The sequence below is a fragment of the Sander lucioperca genome, chromosome 8, assembly GCF_008315115.2.
Source record: "Sander lucioperca isolate FBNREF2018 chromosome 8, SLUC_FBN_1.2, whole genome shotgun sequence".
Taxonomy (NCBI): domain Eukaryota; kingdom Metazoa; phylum Chordata; class Actinopteri; order Perciformes; family Percidae; genus Sander; species Sander lucioperca.
Window position 1 is genome coordinate 11790855 of NC_050180.1, and position 22923 is coordinate 11813777.

Sequence of the window (22923 nt, forward strand, 5' to 3'; positions counted from 1 at the left end):
AACTGTTCTTAGAAAACAGAACTGATCATGAAAAACAAAGCATTTCCCCATAGGCTTAACGCTTTTTAATTACATAGAGTACATTATAAAGTGTACAATTTGAAAATCACAATGTTTAAAACTAATTCAAGTATGTTATTAATGTGCTGCAAATGTTACATTCACTGCATTAACCACTTGTTTTTAAGTAAGCTGATCTATGACTATCACTCCGAGGTTGTTGTTAAAGATAACTTTGCCGTTGGACTCCACACTACAGTCTGGATGCCGGAGTAACTCCAAGACACCAGCTTTCAGCTCAGGTGAGGCGGTCTTACTGAAGTCCAGCACCTCGGTGAGAAAATCAAGCAACAGCTCTCCCTTCTCAACCCCCTCAGTGAAACACTCGGTGATGTCCATTTCAGATGGCAGCTCGTAGCTCTGGTAGCTCACCCCTTTGGAGTCCAGGAAGCTTTTGATGTCTCCAGTGGTCACACACTGACTTATTTCTGTGTTACAGAGCTGGTTCCTGTAGGTCCGCCACAGCCTTCCCCAACCACTCTCACCTGCAATAGATGACAAGAAAACAAGACTAAGAGTCTACAGGCATGCTAGCAGCTCTGTGAGGCTGTACTTTGGCAGAGGGGTGCTTTGAGCTAAATGCTAACATCAGTGTGCTTACATACTCACAATGACAGTGCTAACACACAGGTAATGTTTGGATGAAAAAGGGTTTCCTACACTTCAGTGGCACACATGTTGTCTACATGCTGAAATGTCCCTGTTGTCTGGTGTATGTTGGGCAAACTAAAACAGCTTTGACGATTTCATATCTGAACACCAAACTACAAAAAAAACACACACAAACCATGGACAATTCTATTGCTCCACATTATGCTAAGGCTATCTGTGGCTCTGCTGCAGCTTCATTAACGTTCTGGGGAATAGAGAAAATCTCACCCTCTAGGTGGTGACATGGTCAACTCACTGCTCTGCAGAGGCATATTACATTCATACGTGAGCCTTTTGATCTGAATGAATTTACATGTATCCTTGAATTAATTACACTTTTTACAGGCAGAACATTCCCCCTTGGCAAGTATAATGTTTACCATGTTCATCATTTTAGTTAAGCGTGTTAGCATGCTAACATTCGCTAATTAGCACTAAACACAAAAGTACAGCTGAGACTGATGGGAATGTAATTATTATTGTAGGTAGGTCATGAACAAGTCTTGGACATGTGAACCTCATGATGGCACTAAAGGAGAAGTGAAAACCAAATTAATACATAACATAACATACATTTGACGACCACTCCAAGTCATCATTAACATACATCCTCTGACGTACAATCCATTCCATCATCTGGATGTTGGGATATTATCCTAGTTAAGTAAAAACGTTGCCCTGTTAGAGGTGCCAGAGAAAAAGACAGAAGTTTGCAAAAGTCAGTAGGATTCATCCCATATAAACCATGAATGTCCGTATCAAAATGTCATGGAAATTCCTCTAATAACTGTTGATATATATGTCAGTCTGAACCAAAGTGCTGGACCAACTGACTGACAGACCGACGTTATAATATTGAAATATGATGACTGATTAATGTGTTGTTTGTTTTTCAATCATAAATATAAAACTTTTTAATGAACTTAGTAAAAACAGACAAAAATATGTTTAGTAAATAGCAGTGTAACTGCTATCCCCCCAACTCCATTAAACATTTGTACAGTATATACCAGAATGCCAGAGGGAGTTTTCTCTTGTTTTTTTTCCCCACTACCTCTGATAACCACAGTAATAGTATTTTTAGATAGATACATTGTTAAACTGGTTTTCATCCCTAGATATACTGAAGCAGGGTATACTTGACTGTATAGAGCATAACAAAGCCCAGCAATCAGAGAAAAGAAAAAAAAAGTCTCGATAATTTAAGATTAGTTCCATCCACTTACCAGATACTAGAAGGATAAGAAGCTTCCCATTCTTGTCTAGGAGACTTTGGAAGAAGCTGATGGTAGCTCCAGGATCCTTCACATAGTACAGCATCTGTCGATTTCACCGCAGATAATGAGCTGGTAACCGGATTCATGGAGCACCTAATTAAATGCCATGCTAGACAGATGTTCTAATGGGATTAATTGCCGTGGAGCGCCACCGAATGAATATGGCCTAGATGTGTCAAAAATACAGTCTGTGGGCCAGAAGCACTACATCGGCAACAACCAACCTGTATCATGTGAATGAAGTCAGCCTTCTTAGTCATCTTTTTCACTCTCCAGTGCTCCTGAAACTCAGTGGCAGTCATCTTGTTCCAGGTGAATTTGATGTAATCTAAACCTGGTTTCTGTGACACCAAAACTGCATCAACAGACACAAAACAGAGTTATGGAATGTAATTGCTACATTACAATGTCAAAAATCCCAATATGTATCGTTACTCCATTTTGCTTTGTGTGAATGATAAATATATAACAGGGGAAGTATAAAATAACTAATTTAACTCAGAAAGCACTCATTATTACTGTACTTAAAATTCACTGTATTATACAGTATTGTTAACACTGAAATGAACATGATGTTGTAGTGTCTACACTAACTATCAACACATTTTTGGAAATAATTCAGAAACTCAAACTGCAAAAACAGTGTGGAGGTGTGAGCATATACTGTAATAAGCACACAGTGCATAACAGATGGGCATTAAAGATAAAAATGAGGAACCTCAGGATCACCACTTTACCTACAACTTTCATTATGATAGTTCTTCGAATATATGTGGATGTGTGAATAATTAGTAGTAGTACTACAAAGTATGTGAAACTACTGGTCAGAGAGCAGCAGACCATGAGCTGGTGGGGATTCAGTGTGTTCAAGGTGTATACTTGCTGACATGAGGGCTTGAATCTAGGGCTGGTGGTTAAAGGACCATCTCCCTACTACTGTAATACATGAATAACTGTATTACTCATGTGTTAGTGTTAAAGCCTAGGGCTGCTTTAAATTGTATTATCTGAATTAAAAATAAAATAAAAAGTAAGTATATTCCTTATTTGCTGTTAAATATTTAAGCCTATTTTGGGGCATGTGAATATACAGATACAGTTAAAATTTGTGGTATGTGAGATACGTGTGTGCCTATCAAGACTGTACCTTTGTAGTTATGAAGCTGAGTGCTGCTAGGCTCCACCACCTCGTTATCCACCGTCACCCCTGGGTGCTTCAGACGGAGTTTGGCGAGCATCTCGAGGTCAATCTCACCTACAGGTACAAATACAGTTTTAATTTTAAAACCACCTATTTTTTGTAATAACATTTGACCTATACTCTTCCAGCAACACCTAGTGCTGCAGATTTAAACAGGAAATGGCTAACAGCCCTTGTCATTTTAGCAGGAAATGATACATTTTATATTGCAATAATCTCTGAAAAAACCTTGATTCAAAGCTCAAAACCACAGAGTTATCACTGTGATATTCCTTTCAATATTATATAGCCACAGGCAGGTGCTTTTGCTCTAGTTCTTATTGAAGCTGACAAGTTGCCAAGTACAGAAGTAAATCCAAGCAAAGAAGCTGATCTGGACAGGCGCTGAATCTTTCTGATTAGATTGAATAATACCTTGCGGGGGAGTTTGTCGTCATTCTAATGGATTGCACAGTCCATTAGAGAATCTGTACCATCGCTCCATTATGTCACTCACGTGACAGTTCAGGTAAATTAAAAGAATTGGCTTTGACCTAAGTGAAGGGTAATAGCACTCATGGGCACATATAGTGGGTTTGCTCAGGAACAAATGAACCTTAATGTATCATGAGCACTGGAAACAATGTGCAGTAAAACCACAGGCTAGTGAGGACACTGTCTGCGACTAAGGTTAAAGATTAATCTGACAACTGGACAGCTGCATACAAACTCTTGGCAGTGATAATAAGGCTAAAGGTTTTTTACTGCTGCAGCCATAAATGACAGCAGAGCAATAGAAACCGTTACAGCAGGCTGATTCAACAACGCCTCCTCACCTTCGCTGTCTGCCGCAGAGGTCGCTCAGCTATTTACTGTGTCACATAGAAGAACATAACATAAGTTCAGCAGTGAAAGTGTCCTACACTGTGTGTTCTTCTTACCAGCTCCACTTCCAACTCCAATTACATTTAGATGGGACTTTCCATTTCCAATGCTGAGGGGAGAGCAAAAAAAGCACTTTAAGTCTTTAGAACAGTCAAGTTTGGAAATTCACATCCTCTAACCTGCCGGATGTGGGTCACATTTTTGGGCTTTTACCTGTCAATTTGTGACACATGTGAGATGTTCTGACATAGCGTCTTGAGCAATACCGAGGCTTTGATTCTTGCTATGGCATGTTTATGTCACTCACTGTCTGAATTTTAATAACACTATTACACTTTTTTTAATTTACTTGCGAGTCATATCTCTCCAGATTCTTCCCTGGTGTGCTTCTTAGACAGTCACAGGGTCTACATTTCCATAAACACTCACTCATTGTCATGCACATATGCACACCTTGTTTCAGATGGTTAATCTATATACATTTGTGTAGTCGATTATTTGGTTTTGTGGGCATAACAGTAACAAACAGAATGATCAAACCCATATATAACATTCACATAATATGTTTGGGGTGTTTCGAGTAACCAACTAACGCTGCTGACTGTTTTCAGCAGTAATGATTAAGACACAGTGCATGTTGGTTGATTTGCACAGGTTAAGTTGCGTAATTGCTTGTGTGCTACAAAAGTCTTCACACTTTATCGCTTTTCTTTTATCACATTTCTGACAGTGTTATAGATTGAGGTGTACATACTCCTTTTTCTGATACAATCGGTAGAAATAAATTGAATGTTTTGCTTCCCTGCTAATGAGCACACTTACTTGTCAGCCAAGAAACATTGTATACCAATGCAAGTTTCCAAGAGTTCTGTTTTTTAAATGAGAGGTGAGTAGTATATACTGCACAGGTTTGGGGGGTAGGGGGGTAGGGGGGTAGGGGGTGTGTGTGCATCTCTTTCTAGCGTTCTGATTGGTCGAAAAAAACAACAACAACAAAAAAAAAAACGTTGAAAAAAATGAAATTGATAGTGCCCGGTTTGTTGTGCCCGCTGAGGGGAAGGGAAGCCCGTGAGAACCAGAACCATGACTGCCCGGAGTGGCCTGTTACAGTGTGGTGAAGTTTTAAAATCATGTATTCCTGAAAGGGAGTCTGGCGTGGGTTAGCTTGTTAGTTCATTAGCTTCTGAGTGGTCTTATTTAGATTTCTGTAGTTAAAACGTATGTTTATACCAATGGTTAACGGTTAAAAAGTTAGGGGGGTAGGGAAAGGGTGTCCAACTGTCATACATGGTGTGGTTTGTAGTGTTTTAAAAAGCAGTGTCTCAGCCTGTCTGTCTGCTTTTCCCTGCTATTTTTTAGCTAGCATTGCTAGCTATCTTGTTAGCTCGTTTTTTCGCTATTTTTCCTCCACAACACTGCTCTTCTCAACAATCAACGGTGCTTTTTCTTTAATTCTTTTGGGGAAAGCAAAAGGTCTTCCAGCCATGCCTACACAGGGTAAGTAAATTAAAAAGCAAAATGTTATGTTTAAGCCTATTCTAAGATATTTCATTCATTCATTCATGAATTAAAACGTTTTTGTGGCATATATGTTTATCTAGATAGTCTGCATCATTAGGTCCATGTATCCATGTGTTTTTAGCTAACTTAATATATAGACTGGTGTGTGTGTGTGTGTGTGTGTGTGTGTGTGTGTGTGTGTGTGTGTGTGTGTGTGTGTGTAACAATAAGTTACGGGAGTGAGAGATGCAAGGCATTGTGGCTGTTTAACTAATTTATATCAGTTTTAAGACTAAAAGATCATGTTGTAGGGGCATTTATTGGTTTCAATAGGTAATGTCCAGTAGATTTATAACTATAACTAGTATGTTATATGGCTAGCTAACTAGCTTGTTAGCTGTCCATTGTCCTTCTATTTACTTCACTAAAACAATAAGATTGACATCCACTGAACCAGAGTGCTTATGTTATCAGTAGTTAGCTTGTACTGGTTTCCTATCTGCGTCCAAGTTATAGCAGCTTAGCTGGGAGCTTCACCCACCTACAGTTAATGTTATAAGGCGGCATAAGGCGGTCCTTTTTATAGTGTCAACTTCCTATATTACCATCTAACAGATGTATTCACAGTAACGGGCCAATATGCTAGAAACAGGGTGCTTTTAAATCACTAAATTAGTCGTGACAGCCCCGTTTGGCCTACTTCTCAATTCTGTTAGCATCATTGCTGTTAACTGTAAACATCTTAGGTTAGCTAATGTTGTATTTTGGTTTCTCCCTTGTAACTAGGGCTGAACGATTTTTGAAAATAATCTAATTGCGAGTTTTTCAAAAATATTGCAATTCAATATGCGATTATTTTTTAAGCTCTTTGTCTTCTGTATTATTCAACAAAGACAAGCAATGAATCATTGTATAGTATGAACAATACCAGATTCTTGTTCTTTCCTGGAGGCCTGTATGTGATGATGAAATTAGGTGATGCAGGAATTTATATGAATGACATCTTTTATTTAACTACTTCAGTCCCAGTAGTATACTGAGCACTGACCAAGCTTGGTGGAAACATTCATTTGAAAGTCAGAAACAAATCACACAAACTAAAGGGCAGATTGCAGAAATATAAAAACAAATATGTGGCTTTACCACACTTAGTAGTATTCACATTCAATTATCATTTACTGTAATAAACATATGTAAATATGTGGATTGCACTTTTTAAACACTGTCTTTGAACTCTACTAGACAGTTAAATAAGTAAAAATATAGTATATACAGTATATACAATGGTGTATTTTTTTACAGAGCACACAGAGGAGCTGCCTCCAGCCCCTCCCTCCCCTCATGAAGTGGCGTGCAGCGTGCATGACAGCGTCAACGTTGCACTCACACTCAGAGACAGAGAGGCTATCGTTACGTTAGCAGTAGCATGCTGCTGCTGGTCTTGCCGTGGGATTAACTGTACTAATAAAAGCGTTGAAACAACGCGGCCACGCTGCTGTGATAGGTCCCCGAACGGCATTTATCAGAGTCTGGTTGTTACCCCTCCCCGTGGTAGTCTCAACCACTCCATATCTTTGTAACGGAGCTAGCTAACTGGATCTAACCGCTAATCGGAGCTAATCATTGCTAACCGAGCCTTCAGTTCTGCGTGCCTGTATCCATTAACTGCATGTATGGACTCGATCCAGAATAAAACCCTTCATTTTATTAAAATGGCTGTAAAAGTTTTAAACTACAACTCAGAGTTGTTTGAATGACAGAAATCTGCTTAAGGTACGGCGTAGCGTTAGCGTGCTAATTTGGTGCTTTCTCTGTGGGTACAGACTGATTTGCTCTTGCGAGTCACGTGACCAAATCGCAGCCTTAACATATTGCAATATTATTGCAAATGCAATTAATCGTTCAGCCCTACTTGTAACATATGCCAAAAACAGTAACAGATGAAGTAACATGAAGTCAAGTACATGTACATATAGTGTACTGTAATTGTAACCTGTACTGGATACAGTATTTTATGTTTGTCTGTTTGCTGAGCTAACAGTGTTATACACACTACTGTAGTAGCTGTATGAAAACTGGGTCATGTTTTGTGGCGATTCTCCATGTTGACATGTTGACTGATTTGGCTATATGGAGAGAAATTTATTCTATTTTCCTCAGTCTGCAGCATTGTGCTTGTATAGTGTAGGGAACTTATTGTATATTTGCTTTCTCTGTGTACTTCATTTACAGTACTATAATCACGAGAAGTAGAATTGCTAAAAGTGTTTCAGATAGCAACAGCAGTGGATAACTGGTTCAAACAGAATTAAGACATATGTTTTCTGATAATTGGGTGTGTGTTTTTGCTAATGATATGTAGCATTTTGAAAGAACTGGTCCTTGTTTTTAAAATAGTACTTAAGCAATCGAAAAGAAGAAGAAGAAGAAAAAAAAAAAAAAACTGCAATTGTAACATACTGCTGTTTATACTGTTTAAACCTCTGGATTAAACAGATTCTCTTCTTAAAAACAGAAAATGTAAAGTCCCAAGTCTATCAGAAGGCTTACAACTTGCCACCCCTGAACCAGGTGATCAACTTACAGGAGGAGAAAAGTTGACATTTAATTGCCCCCCGGCCTGCAGACTAAGCGTGAAAGCAGTGGATGACTGTTTAGCAGGCGGTCAATGGAGTGACTCCTTTCCAACATGTGGAGGTAAATCAAGGCTCTTTTCCCCTTGCTCTTTATCTAGATCTCTCACAGAGCACCGTAATCTCACAACGCATGATTTGCACTATTTAGCCTGTTCTACATTTTACAAATCATGTTTGTGATGTGCTACTTTTTCTTCTTCTAGTACACATTAATAATACTTACCGTTTCTGGTATTAACATTAATCCAACTTAAAGTTAAATAAAGTTTGAATTAACACATCTTTAAAGGGGTTTGAACAAGACCTGAACATTAAAACCTTCATGTATAGTGTGTATAGCAGAGCGACTGTATAAGACTATTGGTTTTAGCTTTTTCTATGAAATAACTTATTTTTTTATTTTTTTTGTGGGGGTGACTGGGTATGGGTGATCACAAGCACAAGGGTGTGTGAACAGTAAAGTAGCATTCAATCGTGTGTGACCTAATCTAAGTCTGGTATAGACCAGTTCTTCCCTTATGTTTAAACTCAGAGCAGTACCCCTTTTCCAGGGCACATTCTTCAGTATTTTATGATAGCACATGATTACTTTCTTTTGTGCTAACCTTATAAACCAATAGGGGGATAGTTTTTATTGTTAGCTGCCATCGTCTGTCATTGCTACAGTGTTGACTTCCTATATTACCTTCTAACAGCTGTATTCTCAGTAATGGGCATGTTTTGATGTGATTCTCCATGTTGACATGTTGACTGATTTGGGTATATGGAGAGAAATTAATTATATTTTCTTTTTATTCTAGCCTTATAAACCAATACGGTAGATAGTTACGTGTAAACATCCTAGGTTAACTAATATTGTATTAGTTCTCTACCCTTGTAACATATGCCAAAAACAGTAACAGATGAAGTCAAGTACATGTACATTTTAGTGCTTGTAAGGAATTGATACCTGTATGGTATATTAGCACTTCACAGAGGAAAATTCCACCCATTCCATGTGTAAAGGGTTGTAGGACTGTTTATAAAATAAGAAGACATTTGGTTTTCGGTTTTGTTGTGTGTTAGGATGTTGTATTTTAGACGGTGACGTTCATGGTTTTTTTTTGTTTTTTTAAACTGTACCCATTTATGTTTTTAGCTCACCTGCAAAGTTTGTCATTCCTTCACCTCAGGTATGTTTATACAAGCACTGTCGCTGTTTAAACAAGGCATTAGCTGATGAGTTGCTGATGGCATGAATAGTTTGAAAGTTACCAACGCATAAAAATAAAAGTGGTTGTACTCTGAGGTAACCTGGAGGGGGGGTTCAATTTTAATTTATTATTATTTTTATTATTATTATTATTATTATTATTATTATTATTATTATTATTATTATTATTATTATTATTGATTGTGTTAAGATAGTTTAACTAGTTTGTTTTTGACAAATAGATTACTTCTGATCGTAAGCGGATGCTATTTCGCAAATTCACTACTTGGTTGTTTACTTCTAGCTAGTTAAAAGTAATATTGGAACTGAATCCTTACTAAAACAGATCACTGTTCTAACATGTATTTAACTATCTAGAGGTGACTGCTATGTTTATAGTAGTTCTTCTTGAAATTACACCTACCAGGGACTTTTATTGTAAGATATTGATAACTCGTGTGAAAACATCAACACGGTCTATTTAGTAATGTATCACGACTGCAGATAATCAGCTCTTTACCTTGATTGCTGATTTGCTAGGTGTATGGGGCAATAGTAAAACCTAAAACTGTAATATAACTGAAAGAACACAAGAAACTGGATTGTTTGTGTCAGTTTAGGCGTCATGTTATGTGTTGTTCATCAGAATTTAGTCTTCATTCCTCCATATAACATAAGTCTAAAAATGATGGAATCATATCAGTCTGTATAAAACGTAAGTACAATTTCACTCCTATAATAAAAACAGATCTAGAAATGATATGATCCTTAAATAGTAGGTTTTTTTTGTTGTTTTTTTTTTAATGAATACAAAGCAAACTGAACAGAAAAAACGTATTTTTTTTTCTTTCAGTTGCAGCTGAAGGGCTCGACCAATGCTACAACATAGCAGCACAGTGTCTTATCATCCTATGTTAACTAATATTGTATTAGTGCTCTACCCGTGTAACATATGCCAAAAACAGTAACAGATGAAGTCAAGTACATGTACATTTTAGTAAAGTTTGTCATTCCTTCACCTCAGGTATGTTTATACAAGCACTGTCGCTGTTTAAACAAGGCATTAGCTGATGAGTTGCTGATGGCATGAATAGTTTGAAAGTTACCAACGCATAAAAATAAAAGTGGTTGTACTCTGAGGTAACCTGGAGGGGGGGTTCAATTTTAATTTATTATTATTATTATTATTATTATTGATTGTGTTAAGATAGTTTAACTAGTTTGTTTTTGACAAATAGATTACTTCTGATCGTAAGCGGATGCTATTTCGCAAATTCACTACTTGGTTGTTTACTTCTAGCTAGTTAAAAGTAATATTGGAACTGAATCCTTACTAAAACAGATCACTGTTCTAACATGTGTTTAACTATCTAGAGGTGACTGCTATGTTTATAGTAGTTCTTCTTGAAATTACACCTACCAGGGACTTTTATTGTAAGATATTGATAACTCGTGTGAAAACATCAACACGGTCTATTTAGTAATGTATCATGACTGCAGATAATCAGCTCTTTACCTTGATTGCTGATTTGCTAGGTGAATGGGGCAATAGTAAAACCTAAAACTGTAATATAACTGAAAGAACACAAGAAACTGGATTGTTTGTGTCAGTTTAGGCGTCATGTTATGTGTTGTTCATCAGAATTTAGTCTTCATTCCTCCATATAACATAAGTCTAAAAATGATGGAATCATATCAGTCTGTATAAAACGTAAGTACAATTTCACTCCTATAATAAAAACAGATCTAGAAATGATATGATCCTTAAATAGTAGGTTTTAATGAATACAAAGCAAACTGAACAGAAAAAACGTATTTTCTTTTCTTTCAGTTGCGGCTGAAGGGCTCGACCAATGCTACAACATAGCAGCACAGTGTCTTATCATCAACCCATGAAAGCTAGAAGTCACGCTGCTGCTCTTCCATACTGCATCAGGTGCTATATTATTTTTCTGTTTTGTTATATTAGTAGGCTACAGACAACACTAAAAATCATTACTTAATCACAGTATATATTATTTCTGGTGTACACTGTTGACTTGACTCATGGCTATTGATTATACGTCACTTTAGCTTTGCTACTACCTCATTTAATTCAATTATTCTTAACTTGTGTTGCAATACCTGAATTATCCCTATTGTGAACCCTAAACTTATCTTTTATTTTAGTTCATATCATAACCCTGCTCACAAACTCACATGTACATGGGTCATCTGTTTGCCAATATCAATGTTCCTGCTACAGTAAATCCTACAGGCAAAGTGTACTGCTTCACAGGAGTATGAACCATACGCTTTTTAGGTTTTGTCTCAAATATTGTGCAGTTTGTTATGAATTACTCATTGGTTTTGACAAGGTAAATTAAATATGTTAAACAACCTGCAAGTGTCCACTAAATTTAATTGGACTGTTTTTTATATTAGATTATATAAGATTACAGAACATGAAAAACCTAAATGCCTTGATAAGGGTTTTTAATTTGTTGCAAATATGACCATGGCTTTAATAATCTCTTATTGCTCTGAAAAACTACAATGATTTAAGAAATATCAGTGATGCTTATAAACATTTATTGAATTGATTGTATATGTGGGCAGACATTACAGGCACCTATTCATGCAAGCAGAGAACACAATAGTTTGTTCTCTCTTTTATCAAACGATCGAAATAACGAAAACTAGGTGGGATTCAGTTCCAATATTACTTTTAACTAGCTAGAAGTAAACAACCAAGTAGTGATTTTGCGAAATAGCATCCGCTTACGATCAGAAGTAATCTATATGTCAAAAACAAACTAGTTAAACTATCTTAACACAATCAATAATAATAATAATAATAATAATAATAATAATAATAATAATAATAATAATAAATTAAAATTGAACCCCCCCTCCAGGTTACCTCAGAGTACAACCACTTTTATTTTTATGCGTTGGTAACTTTCAAACTATTCATGCCATCAGCAACTCATCAGCTAATGCCTTGTTTAAACAGCGACAGTGCTTGTATAAACATACCTGAGGTGAAGGAATGACAAACTTTGCAGGTGAGCTAAAAACATAAATGGGTACAGTTTAAAAAAACAAAAAAAAACCATGAACGTCACCGTCTAAAATACAACATCCTAACACACAACAAAACCGAAAACCAAATGTCTTCTTATTTTATAAACAGTCCTACAACCCTTTACACATGGAATGGGTGGGATTTTCCTCTGTGAAGTGCTAATATACCATACAGGTATCAATTCCTTACAAGCACTAAAATGTACATGTACTTGACTTCATCTGTTACTGTTTTTGGCATATGTTACAAGGGTAGAGAACTAATACAATATTAGTTAACCTAGGATGTTTACACGTAACTATCTACCGTATTGGTTTATAAGGCTAGAATAAAAAGAAAATATAATTAATTTCTCTCCATATACCCAAATCAGTCAACATGTCAACATGGAGAATCACATCAAAACATGCCCATTACTGAGAATACAGCTGTTAGAAGGTAATATAGGAAGTCAACACTGTAGCAATGACAGACGATGGCAGCTAACAATAAAAACTATCCCCCTATTGGTTTATAAGGTTAGCACAAAAGAAAGTAATCATGTGCTATCATAAAATACTGAAGAATGTGCCCTGGAAAAGGGGTACTGCTCTGAGTTTAAACATAAGGGAAGAACTGGTCTATACCAGACTTAGATTAGGTCACACACGATTGAATGCTACTTTACTGTTCACACACCCTTGTGCTTGTGATCACCCATACCCAGTCACCCCCACAAAAAAAATAAAAAAATAAGTTATTTCATAGAAAAAGCTAAAACCAATAGTCTTATACAGTCGCTCTGCTATACACACTATACATGAAGGTTTTAATGTTCAGGTCTTGTTCAAACCCCTTTAAAGATGTGTTAATTCAAACTTTATTTAACTTTAAGTTGGATTAATGTTAATACCAGAAACGGTAAGTATTATTAATGTGTACTAGAAGAAGAAAAAATAGCACATAACAAACATGATTTGTAAAATGTAGAACAGGCTAAATAGTGCAAATCATGCGTTGTGAGATTACGGTGCTCTGTGAGAAACATCTAGATAAAGAGCAAGGGGAAAAGAGCCTTGATTTACCTCCACATGTTGGAAAGGAGTCACTCCATTGACCGCCTGCTAAACAGTCATCCACTGCTTTCACGCTTAGTCTGCAGGCCGGGGGGCAATTAAATGTCAACTTTTCTCCTCCTGTAAGTTGATCACCTGGTTCAGGGGTGGCAAGTTGTAAGCCTTCTGATAGACTTGGGACTTTACATTTTCTGTTTTTAAGAAGAGAATCTGTTTAATCCAGAGGTTTAAACAGTATAAACAGCAGTATGTTACAATTGCAGTTTTTTTTTTTTTTTCTTCTTCTTCTTCTTTTCGATTGCTTAAGTACTATTTTAAAAACAAGGACCAGTTCTTTCAAAATGCTACATATCATTAGCAAAAACACACACCCAATTATCAGAAAACATATGTCTTAATTCTGTTTGAACCAGTTATCCACTGCTGTTGCTATCTGAAACACTTTTAGCAATTCTACTTCTCGTGATTATAGTACTGTAAATGAAGTACACAGAGAAAGCAAATATACAATAAGTTCCCTACACTATACAAGCACAATGCTGCAGACTGAGGAAAATAGAATAAATTTCTCTCCATATAGCCAAATCAGTCAACATGTCAACATGGAGAATCGCCACAAAACATGACCCAGTTTTCATACAGCTACTACAGTAGTGTGTATAACACTGTTAGCTCAGCAAACAGACAAACATAAAATACTGTATCCAGTACAGGTTACAATTACAGTACACTATATGTACATGTACTTGACTTCATGTTACTTCATCTGTTACTGTTTTTGGCATATGTTACAAGTAGGGCTTAACGATTAATTGCATTTGCAATAATATTGCGATATGTTAAGGCTGCGATTTGGTCACGTGACTCGCAAGAGCAAATCAGTCTGTACCCACAGAGAAAGCACCAAATTAGCACGCTAACGCTACGCCGTACCTTAAGCAGATTTCTGTCATTCAAACAACTCTGAGTTGTAGTTTAAAACTTTTACAGCCATTTTAATAAAATGAAGGGTTTTATTCTGGATCGAGTCCATACATGCAGTTAATGGATACAGGCACGCAGAACTGAAGGCTCGGTTAGCAATGATTAGCTCCGATTAGCGGTTAGATCCAGTTAGCTAGCTCCGTTACAAAGATATGGAGTGGTTGAGACTACCACGGGGAGGGGTAACAACCAGACTCTGATAAATGCCGTTCGGGGACCTATCACAGCAGCGTGGCCGCGTTGTTTCAACGCTTTTATTAGTACAGTTAATCCCACGGCAAGACCAGCAGCAGCATGCTACTGCTAACGTAACGATAGCCTCTCTGTCTCTGAGTGTGAGTGCAACGTTGACGCTGTCATGCACGCTGCACGCCACTTCATGAGGGGAGGGAGGGGCTGGAGGCAGCTCCTCTGTGTGCTCTGTAAAAAAATACACCATTGTATATACTGTATATACTATATTTTTACTTATTTAACTGTCTAGTAGAGTTCAAAGACAGTGTTTAAAAAGTGCAATCCACATATTTACATATGTTTATTACAGTAAATGATAATTGAATGTGAATACTACTAAGTGTGGTAAAGCCACATATTTGTTTTTATATTTCTGCAATCTGCCCTTTAGTTTGTGTGATTTGTTTCTGACTTTCAAATGAATGTTTCCACCAAGCTTGGTCAGTGCTCAGTATACTACTGGGACTGAAGTAGTTAAATAAAAGATGTCATTCATATAAATTCCTGCATCACCTAATTTCATCATCACATACAGGCCTCCAGGAAAGAACAAGAATCTGGTATTGTTCATACTATACAATGATTCATTGCTTGTCTTTGTTGAATAATACAGAAGACAAAGAGCTTAAAAAATAATCGCATATTGAATTGCAATATTTTTGAAAAACTCGCAATTAGATTATTTTCAAAAATCGTTCAGCCCTAGTTACAAGGGAGAAACCAAAATACAACATTAGCTAACCTAAGATGTTTACAGTTAACAGCAATGATGCTAACAGAATTGAGAAGTAGGCCAAACGGGGCTGTCACGACTAATTTAGTGATTTAAAAGCACCCTGTTTCTAGCATATTGGCCCGTTACTGTGAATACATCTGTTAGATGGTAATATAGGAAGTTGACACTATAAAAAGGACCGCCTTATGCCGCCTTATAACATTAACTGTAGGTGGGTGAAGCTCCCAGCTAAGCTGCTATAACTTGGACGCAGATAGGAAACCAGTACAAGCTAACTACTGATAACATAAGCACTCTGGTTCAGTGGATGTCAATCTTATTGTTTTAGTGAAGTAAATAGAAGGACAATGGACAGCTAACAAGCTAGTTAGCTAGCCATATAACATACTAGTTAGAAATGACTGACAGAGAACGTGAGGTGACAGGTCAGTCAGAACACACTTGTCATAAAGTAAAAGTAACATTAGCCCCCAATGCTAAAAGCATTGAGGAGCACACCAAACGGGGTTGTCCCCAGTATTTTGGTGATTTAAAAGCACCCTGTTTCTAGTAGATTGCCAGATTACTGAGAATACATCTGTTGAAAGGTAATATAGGCAGTCGATGCTATAACATGGACAGACTATGTCAGCTAACAGTAAAACTATCTCCTATATTAGTTTATAAGGTTAACACTAAAGAAAGTGAACATTTTACATTAAGCTACATTAAGATTTTGTTAAACCTGATCATGATAGAAATGGATCATATGGCGAGAGCTTATGTGTTAAAGCAGCTTGTGATAAAGGTTTAGTCACAAACCAACCGTTTAGATAATGTTATAGCTGTAGCTTCGTCTTAAATCTACTGGACATTACCTATTGAAACCAATAAATGCCCCTACAACATGATCTTTTAGTCTTAAAACTGATATAAATTAGTTAAACAGCCACAATGCCTTGCATCTCTCACTCCCGTAACTTATTGTTACACACACACACACACACACGCACACACACGCACACACACACACACACACACACACACACACACACACACACACACACACACACACACACACACACACACACACACACACACACACACGTCTATATATTAAGCTAAAAACACATGGATAAGGACCTAATGATGCAGACTATCTAGATAAACATATATGCCACAAAAACGTTTTAATTCATGAATGAATGAATGAAATATCTTAGAATAGGCTTAAACATAACATTTTGCTTTTTAATTTACTTACCCTGTGTAGGCATGGCTGGAAGACCTTTTGCTTTCCCCAAAAGAATTAAAGAAAAAGCACCGTTGATTGTTGAGAAGAGCAGTGTTGTGGAGGAAAAATAGCGAAAAAACGAGCTAACAAGATAGCTAGCAATGCTAGCTGAGGTGGAGGATGATCCTCCTTAGAGTTAATCAATCTCTCTCCATCTGTCCTGTTTAATACATTCCAGGTGTTAATTGGTGATTCATTTATTTTTTTCTAATCTGCCTCCCTTGTTAACATCCTGTATACTGTATTGAAATCTGTTCTTTGTTTCCCCACTCGACTGCTTAAAGATTATGACCATATTTTGGCTTATGTCCAATACAAATGTTTGACAGTTCTGGTAATCTAGTAATGATATACTGGCATGTTTTCACACAAAATAAACACAAATAACATAATCAAGCATTGTTGATAAGGATCCCTTTAATTTGTTCACAGACTATGCAAGGGTGACAATGTTTCTTATGATCTCAAACATATCTTTGGTATTTTTGTACTGCAATGTCTACTTGTCTTGTCTACTTATCAGCCGCCATATATGCCAATATAGCAATATATATTGTCACTTAACTAATAGCAGCCATTATATCTGCCTAGCTCTGATGCCCTCTTCATTCATTTCACTTTAGACCTTTAAATTGTGTTTTTTCTTCTGTACTGGCCGTACTGGTCAACCAGTTTACTATAACACTAGAGTAAAAGCTATTAACTATTCTAATATATAATATTCAAATGTACACTGATGTTTTTTATTATATTGTCAATTGTGTGGTCATGTGGCCTCACTTATAAAGTGTGTGTGTGTGTGTATTCGTGTATGTGTGTATGTGTGTGTGTGTGTGTGTGTGTGGGGATTACCTTGCCAGTATATCTGGCAGCATATTGTGGATAAAGTCCCGCATACACTGATGCTCAGAGGAGCGCTCCAGAAAAAGCTGGAAGGATTTCTGGTACCTGCTATCATCATCAACCAGACACTTCAGTGAAGATGCCATGGCAAAAAAAATCTGGCATAAAAAAACAGAAAATATTTCTATCAACAGATAAGAGGGTCAGCAGAAGGGCAATCTCTAAAATGTGCATTTTTCTTTTCAGTTTTTTATTTTCCTGTAGCTTTAACAGTTGCTGTTGCAGGTGAACACTTCTGTCCCTCACCTGCCAGTCAAACAGCGTGGGTGGTACTGTGACATATGTATAGGGAGTAGACAGTGTTCGAACTATACCGTGGCCTCTGGGGGAGCCCACTTTTTTTTCACCAGGGAGGGGGGAGGGTCGTGCGACTTACAATGACTTACAAAGATACATAACAGCTACAAGTGTATGCATTATACAGGATTTACCCTATTATACGTTATCGCCAGGAATTGATAGGTCAAACAGCAAACAGCCACCCACAAATAGTCTATAAACAAAGCATCAGGCTGTGTTTGAGATTTCACATGAACAACGGTTAAAGTTACTCAGGCTACCGAAGAACAGGCTACCATAATTCCTCCGTTCAATTAGGCCTAAGCGATGCACCCCAAGCTTCCATTCGTTTTGCCAGCAGCGTGTTAGCATTTGAACAAAGTGCTGTGTGTCCAGTGTGTGCAGACTGTAGTTACAGTATTACCTGAGGCCATTGGGAGGAGCAACACTTAGGTTCTAGTTCGCGATCTCCCTGCAGGGGAAATGGTCTCTAACATGTTCCGTTTGAGCTTTACTCTGCAAACAAAAGTGTATTGGGAGTTGCATCTGGAATTGCCTATAGCCTGAAAATAAACAACAAGAACACCAAAGGATGCAGCCAATGGCCAAGTGTGACTTTGCTCAAGATGCAAAGGTGTTATACTATATATGCTGTCAGCTATTCCATCAATCAATAGATAATCTCTCTCAAGGGTTAAAGACAACACAATGGTTAACAAACAGCCATGTATATGGGCTCTTCCAGTCTCTTCACTGCTGGCTGTTCCAATTTAACGGGAGAGAGGAGCAAGAGGGGTTAGGATCGTGACCGATCCTTCTTCAGCTTCTTTTTGCGTTGTCACTCTGGCGGGAGGTGTGCTAACAGGGCTTGCAGCAGGTGAATCGGCCGTGCTATTAACATCATCGCTACACAATTTCTTAGCAAAACCAAAATTAATTAAGCAGCCTTGTTTTCTTTTTGCCATGGCTATATGATGCTAACTGCAGAATGGATTTCAAGGACTTTGCGCACCGATTAATGGCCTCCAACGCAAGGGGGTAAGTGAGCGTCCACAAAGTGTAGCTCCTATGGCGCCATTTTGATTCTAATAAGCACTCACCCTCCGTTAGCATTCTATTGACTGCCATTCACGATTGTGTCATTGCAATGGGGTACTTTCCATAAAATCATCTCTCAATGCAAATCAAACCAGCTATTAGGCTAACTGAAATAAAACCATGCCAATCTCTAGGTATGGTGAAGGGGATGTGATGATGTGGGGCTATTTTAATTCCAAAGGCCAAGGGAACTTTATTAGGATGCATAGTATCCTGGATCCATGAAATAACTGGCCTTTAAAAATAAAAAAAATCTGCCTGCCTCTATGGGAATTTAACATAGGGGTGTACTTACTTATGCCCCGTGTATTTTAAGGAAGAACATTTATTTATTTACGATACATTATTCATTCACAAACACAATTGGTGTCCTTAAAGATTGGATTTTTCCTCATTTTTTTAATTAAGGCATTAAGATCAATTTCCAAAAGATGATTTTTTTATTCCTCTTTTTAGTCAACTTTAGCATGGGTGTCCTAATTTTTTCACATGACTGTATATAAACTGGACCAACAGATCCCGTTGCTCTGGACGGAGACCAGTGAAGGATATTATAAGCACTTTTCCGGTGATGGCTGAGCGGTACTGCGCAGCCTCCAACTGAGAGAGACGATGTAAATGTGACGTGAGCAACCTGTCTGAAAGTTGGAAGTCTTCTGGTAGCTGTGCCAAGAGAAATCTCAATCATTCCGAATGTTGCAGAGACGGGTAGCGTAGGTATATGTAAGGAGATAACAGGCACAGGCTAATTATTGCTAACTAAAATGCTAGTTAACGTTAGTAATTAAACTTAAACAGCGAATATAAGTCAAAACTGCCTGCGAGCTTCTCCTCTACTGTACGGTAATTCCTCTACTATGCGACAGTCGCGTGGTTATGACACAATCGTTTATAACCTTTATTAACCTATTTTTACAAAAACGTCTACTACAGAGCCATAATGTGAGATACAAGGTAATGGAGCCTTTTATACATTGTCGTGTTTCTTTAGAAATAAACAATGGACAAAAAGAGTCTTTAAATGCTTCAGATGTAAAATTATTCGCTGTCAAAGTGACGCTAAAATGAATGGCAGTCAATGGAATGCTAACGGGAGGTGATGGCTTGGTAGCATCAAAATGGCGCCATAGTAGCTACGCGTTCCAGGGAGAGGCTTTAATGAGTGAATTAGGTTTAAATCGTCGTCATGCATGAATGAATGATATTTTTGCAATTTTAATAAAAAAATAATCCACGATGATCACATTACAGAAAACTGAATTTGCACGTCAAAATGACAGACAGTCAATATTCTTTGAGACAAGAAATTTCACAAATCACGTTTTCAGGGGAGTCCATTAGGGGAGCCTAGCTCCCCCTAGCTCCCCCGTATTTTGCACCCTGGAGTCATATTTGTCATCTTAACATTCAGTGCAGAATAATTAACCTACTTATATTCGATTCAAGTTATAATAGCTTGTAATTATAGAGTGTTTAATTTTCCGATTGTATCTACATTATAGGCCAACTATACTCACTTACTTAAAAATATGTATTATTTTAATGAATATTTAGCCTACTTTCTCAAAACAATTGAGCCATTGCATATTTGTTTTTACCATTTTTCAGGCATGACACTATCTTCCCTGAGTGTTTGACCTGTTGCAAATTGAAGGGCGGACTCCCAATATGAAACGGACTTCACTCTGGCGGCTCGCTATTCATGGCTATAGGATCGCTGAACCTGAGCATGTGTCCAGCCGCTGCACGGCATATCTTTACTATCATGAGACAGCTAACCCGTGTGTTTTGGAGAAATGTTTCCAACAGCACAAAAAATCCGCCCCATACAGAGAGATACAGACAGAGCCTATCGCGTCCCTTAATACTGTAGCCTATATGTGTACAGCTGATTGGAATAGCCTACGTGCAAGCAATTTGCTCGCTCAGTTAATGTCTGGTTTGAATCATATTCGTTGTGCATGTGGTGTTTGTAGCTGTACAGATCGAGACAAAACGCGACATTTTCCACTTACATGTCTTGCTGGAGTGAGTCCGGAGAGATCTGCAGGCTGGAATTAAACCCTCCCACTAGAGTTACAGCTTCCCTTTTAGGAGGGCCAACGGTTGCAAAGAAAATCCGCCCAACAAAAATCAAGCCAATGATTAAACCATAGATAAGTGGAACGTAAATCCTTAAAGAGCTATGAGTAGCCACCCACTAGGCTACTGCATATTCACTAATGTAACATTTGACTTGAACTCTGCTGCGTTTGCATATTTCTACAGTAGCCTAAACAAACATAGCATTAAAACGCAAAAATCAGGGTGATTAAGTCACTATTCTATAGAGGCTATGTGTGTAAATAACTTGACAATCAATTTGGGGCTAAAAGCAGCTTGCAGACACTACGTTTACAATTTTGGGAGAGCCAGTTTATATTTGGATTATGCCTTAACATCATAGGGAATACTATATGGCGTTATATGTGCCTCATTCCTGAGCGAGTAATTGTATGTTTTGAGCACAGATAACTATATTTTCCAAGCACATTACATTGCATTTTGAACAGAAATGAACACTCGCAAAAAATAATTTAGTTTGAGTAAACAAAAACCTATTCCGTGCACAATAAATATGTATTTGCATGTCTTTCTCGCAGGTAGGCGCTGCTGCGCTCCGGTCATGTCTCCCTAGCTCTCAACCTCTTCACTCTGTGCTAGAGTTTAGATTCTCAGCCCAAGCCCGAGCCTGAGGCTGCAGTTAAATGCAGCACTTCATGTGCGGAGTCTCCTCTCGCACGCACCACACCGGGCCTGCTGTGCTGTATTGTGTATCTTAAGTGCTACACATGGAGCTTGAAGATGTAAAGAAAAAAAGAAAAACAGGAGAATTAACTTTGAGCAAGTGTGGAGGAAAGTCGGAGGTATGGAAGCAGTTTAAACAAGTCGTGGGCAGTGACAACAATATGTTGTTCATCATTGTTTCTTTTTTTCTTCATTCGGATCCATTTGCGATCCATTCTGAATAAACAAACAGCGCAGTTTACAGGCTTCGTCCTTGTTGCATTATTCTAAACAGATTTCTGTAGTTCAAACAACTCTGAATTGTAGTTTTGAACGTCAGTTATAACGGCCCACTATTAAAAAAGTGTCGGGTTGAAATCGGGCTCGGGCTCATAATTGCAGTTAATGTGTCGGGCCGGGCCGGTCTCGGACGCAACGTGCTCGGGCTCGGGTAGGTTCGGGCTTGATTTTTTGGGCCGATCTAAGCTCTAATCTGTGCGCTCAATTCTAGACACACTCGCTCAAATTTTCACAGCATTACAAGTGTGCCACAAAACCAACCAATCGATAATTAAAGGTCAATTCTGATTGGCTGTTCGTCTCCAGTTAGATCACAAGTAGGAAATCAGCTCGACTTAAGCAATCCATCATGTCAGTTTTACATTGTCAAAGATCAAAGTTGCATATCAAACACATTGCAACCCAGCACTTCTGCATCACTTCACAAAGAAAATGTAACTTTGACAAGAATAAAAGCAGACTATATCCATTATGATTTATTTCAAACCTCAGCAAGCTGCATGCATCACTGCATGGAGAATGCCTGGAAAGATATTTTTAAAGAGGAAGAAAATTTAGCATGCTTTGATAATAAGGTCAGCAGAAATGTGAACTATGATATTGTAATATGCTCTAAAAGACATCTATAAAGACAGATAGACTATGCCATGCTTTTACAACAGAGGATGGTCAGTTTGGGATAAAAACAAGACTAAATGCTTTCATTTAAAGGGGAGATAATCAAGGAAATGTATCCTGGCTTGTCGATGTCTCCCAGATTTCCCAGTTGTTATAATGTCAGACAAGAATTAGGCCAAGAACCCAAATTAGATTGTAATTAGACCACAGACCCCATCATGATAAGATT

At 37.8% G+C, this 22923-nt stretch overlaps 1 protein-coding gene across 2 annotated transcripts; it reads right to left on the reverse strand.

Annotated features, from left to right (window-relative positions):
- Window positions 1–45: 45 nt before the first annotated feature.
- LOC116037798 (histamine N-methyltransferase-like) lies at window positions 46–21179 on the reverse strand. 2 transcript variants are annotated; one of them, XM_031281826.2, is made up of 7 exons: window positions 21026–21179; window positions 17583–17731; window positions 4110–4162; window positions 3136–3243; window positions 2213–2343; window positions 1938–2031; window positions 46–545 (listed from the first exon to the last, which is right to left on the reverse strand). In XM_031281826.2, the coding sequence occupies exons 2-7, from the start codon at window positions 17717–17719 to the stop codon at window positions 184–186; spliced, it is 885 nt and encodes a 294-aa protein (XP_031137686.1). In that variant the 5' UTR covers window positions 17720–17731; window positions 21026–21179; the 3' UTR covers window positions 46–183. The 2 variants fall into 2 exon arrangements, with proteins under 2 accessions (XP_031137686.1, XP_031137687.1); XM_031281827.2 differs by lacking the exon at window positions 21026–21179 and adding an exon at window positions 18337–18358.
- Between the last annotated feature and the right edge of the window lie 1744 nt (window positions 21180–22923).

Bases quoted from the DNA above. Each gene is read 5' to 3' on its own strand.
- LOC116037798 (XM_031281826.2), bottom strand. From the start codon at position 17,719: ATGGCATCTTCACTGAAGTGTCTGGTTGATGATGATAGCAGGTACCAG. The intron at 4,163-17,582 runs GTAATCCCCACA...CTCTCCCCTCAG, and splicing joins CTGCCAGATATACTGGCAAG to CATTGGAAATGGAAAGTCCC. The intron at 2,344-3,135 runs GTACAGTCTTGA...CTGTTGATGCAG, and splicing joins TCAGCTTCATAACTACAAAG to TTTTGGTGTCACAGAAACCA.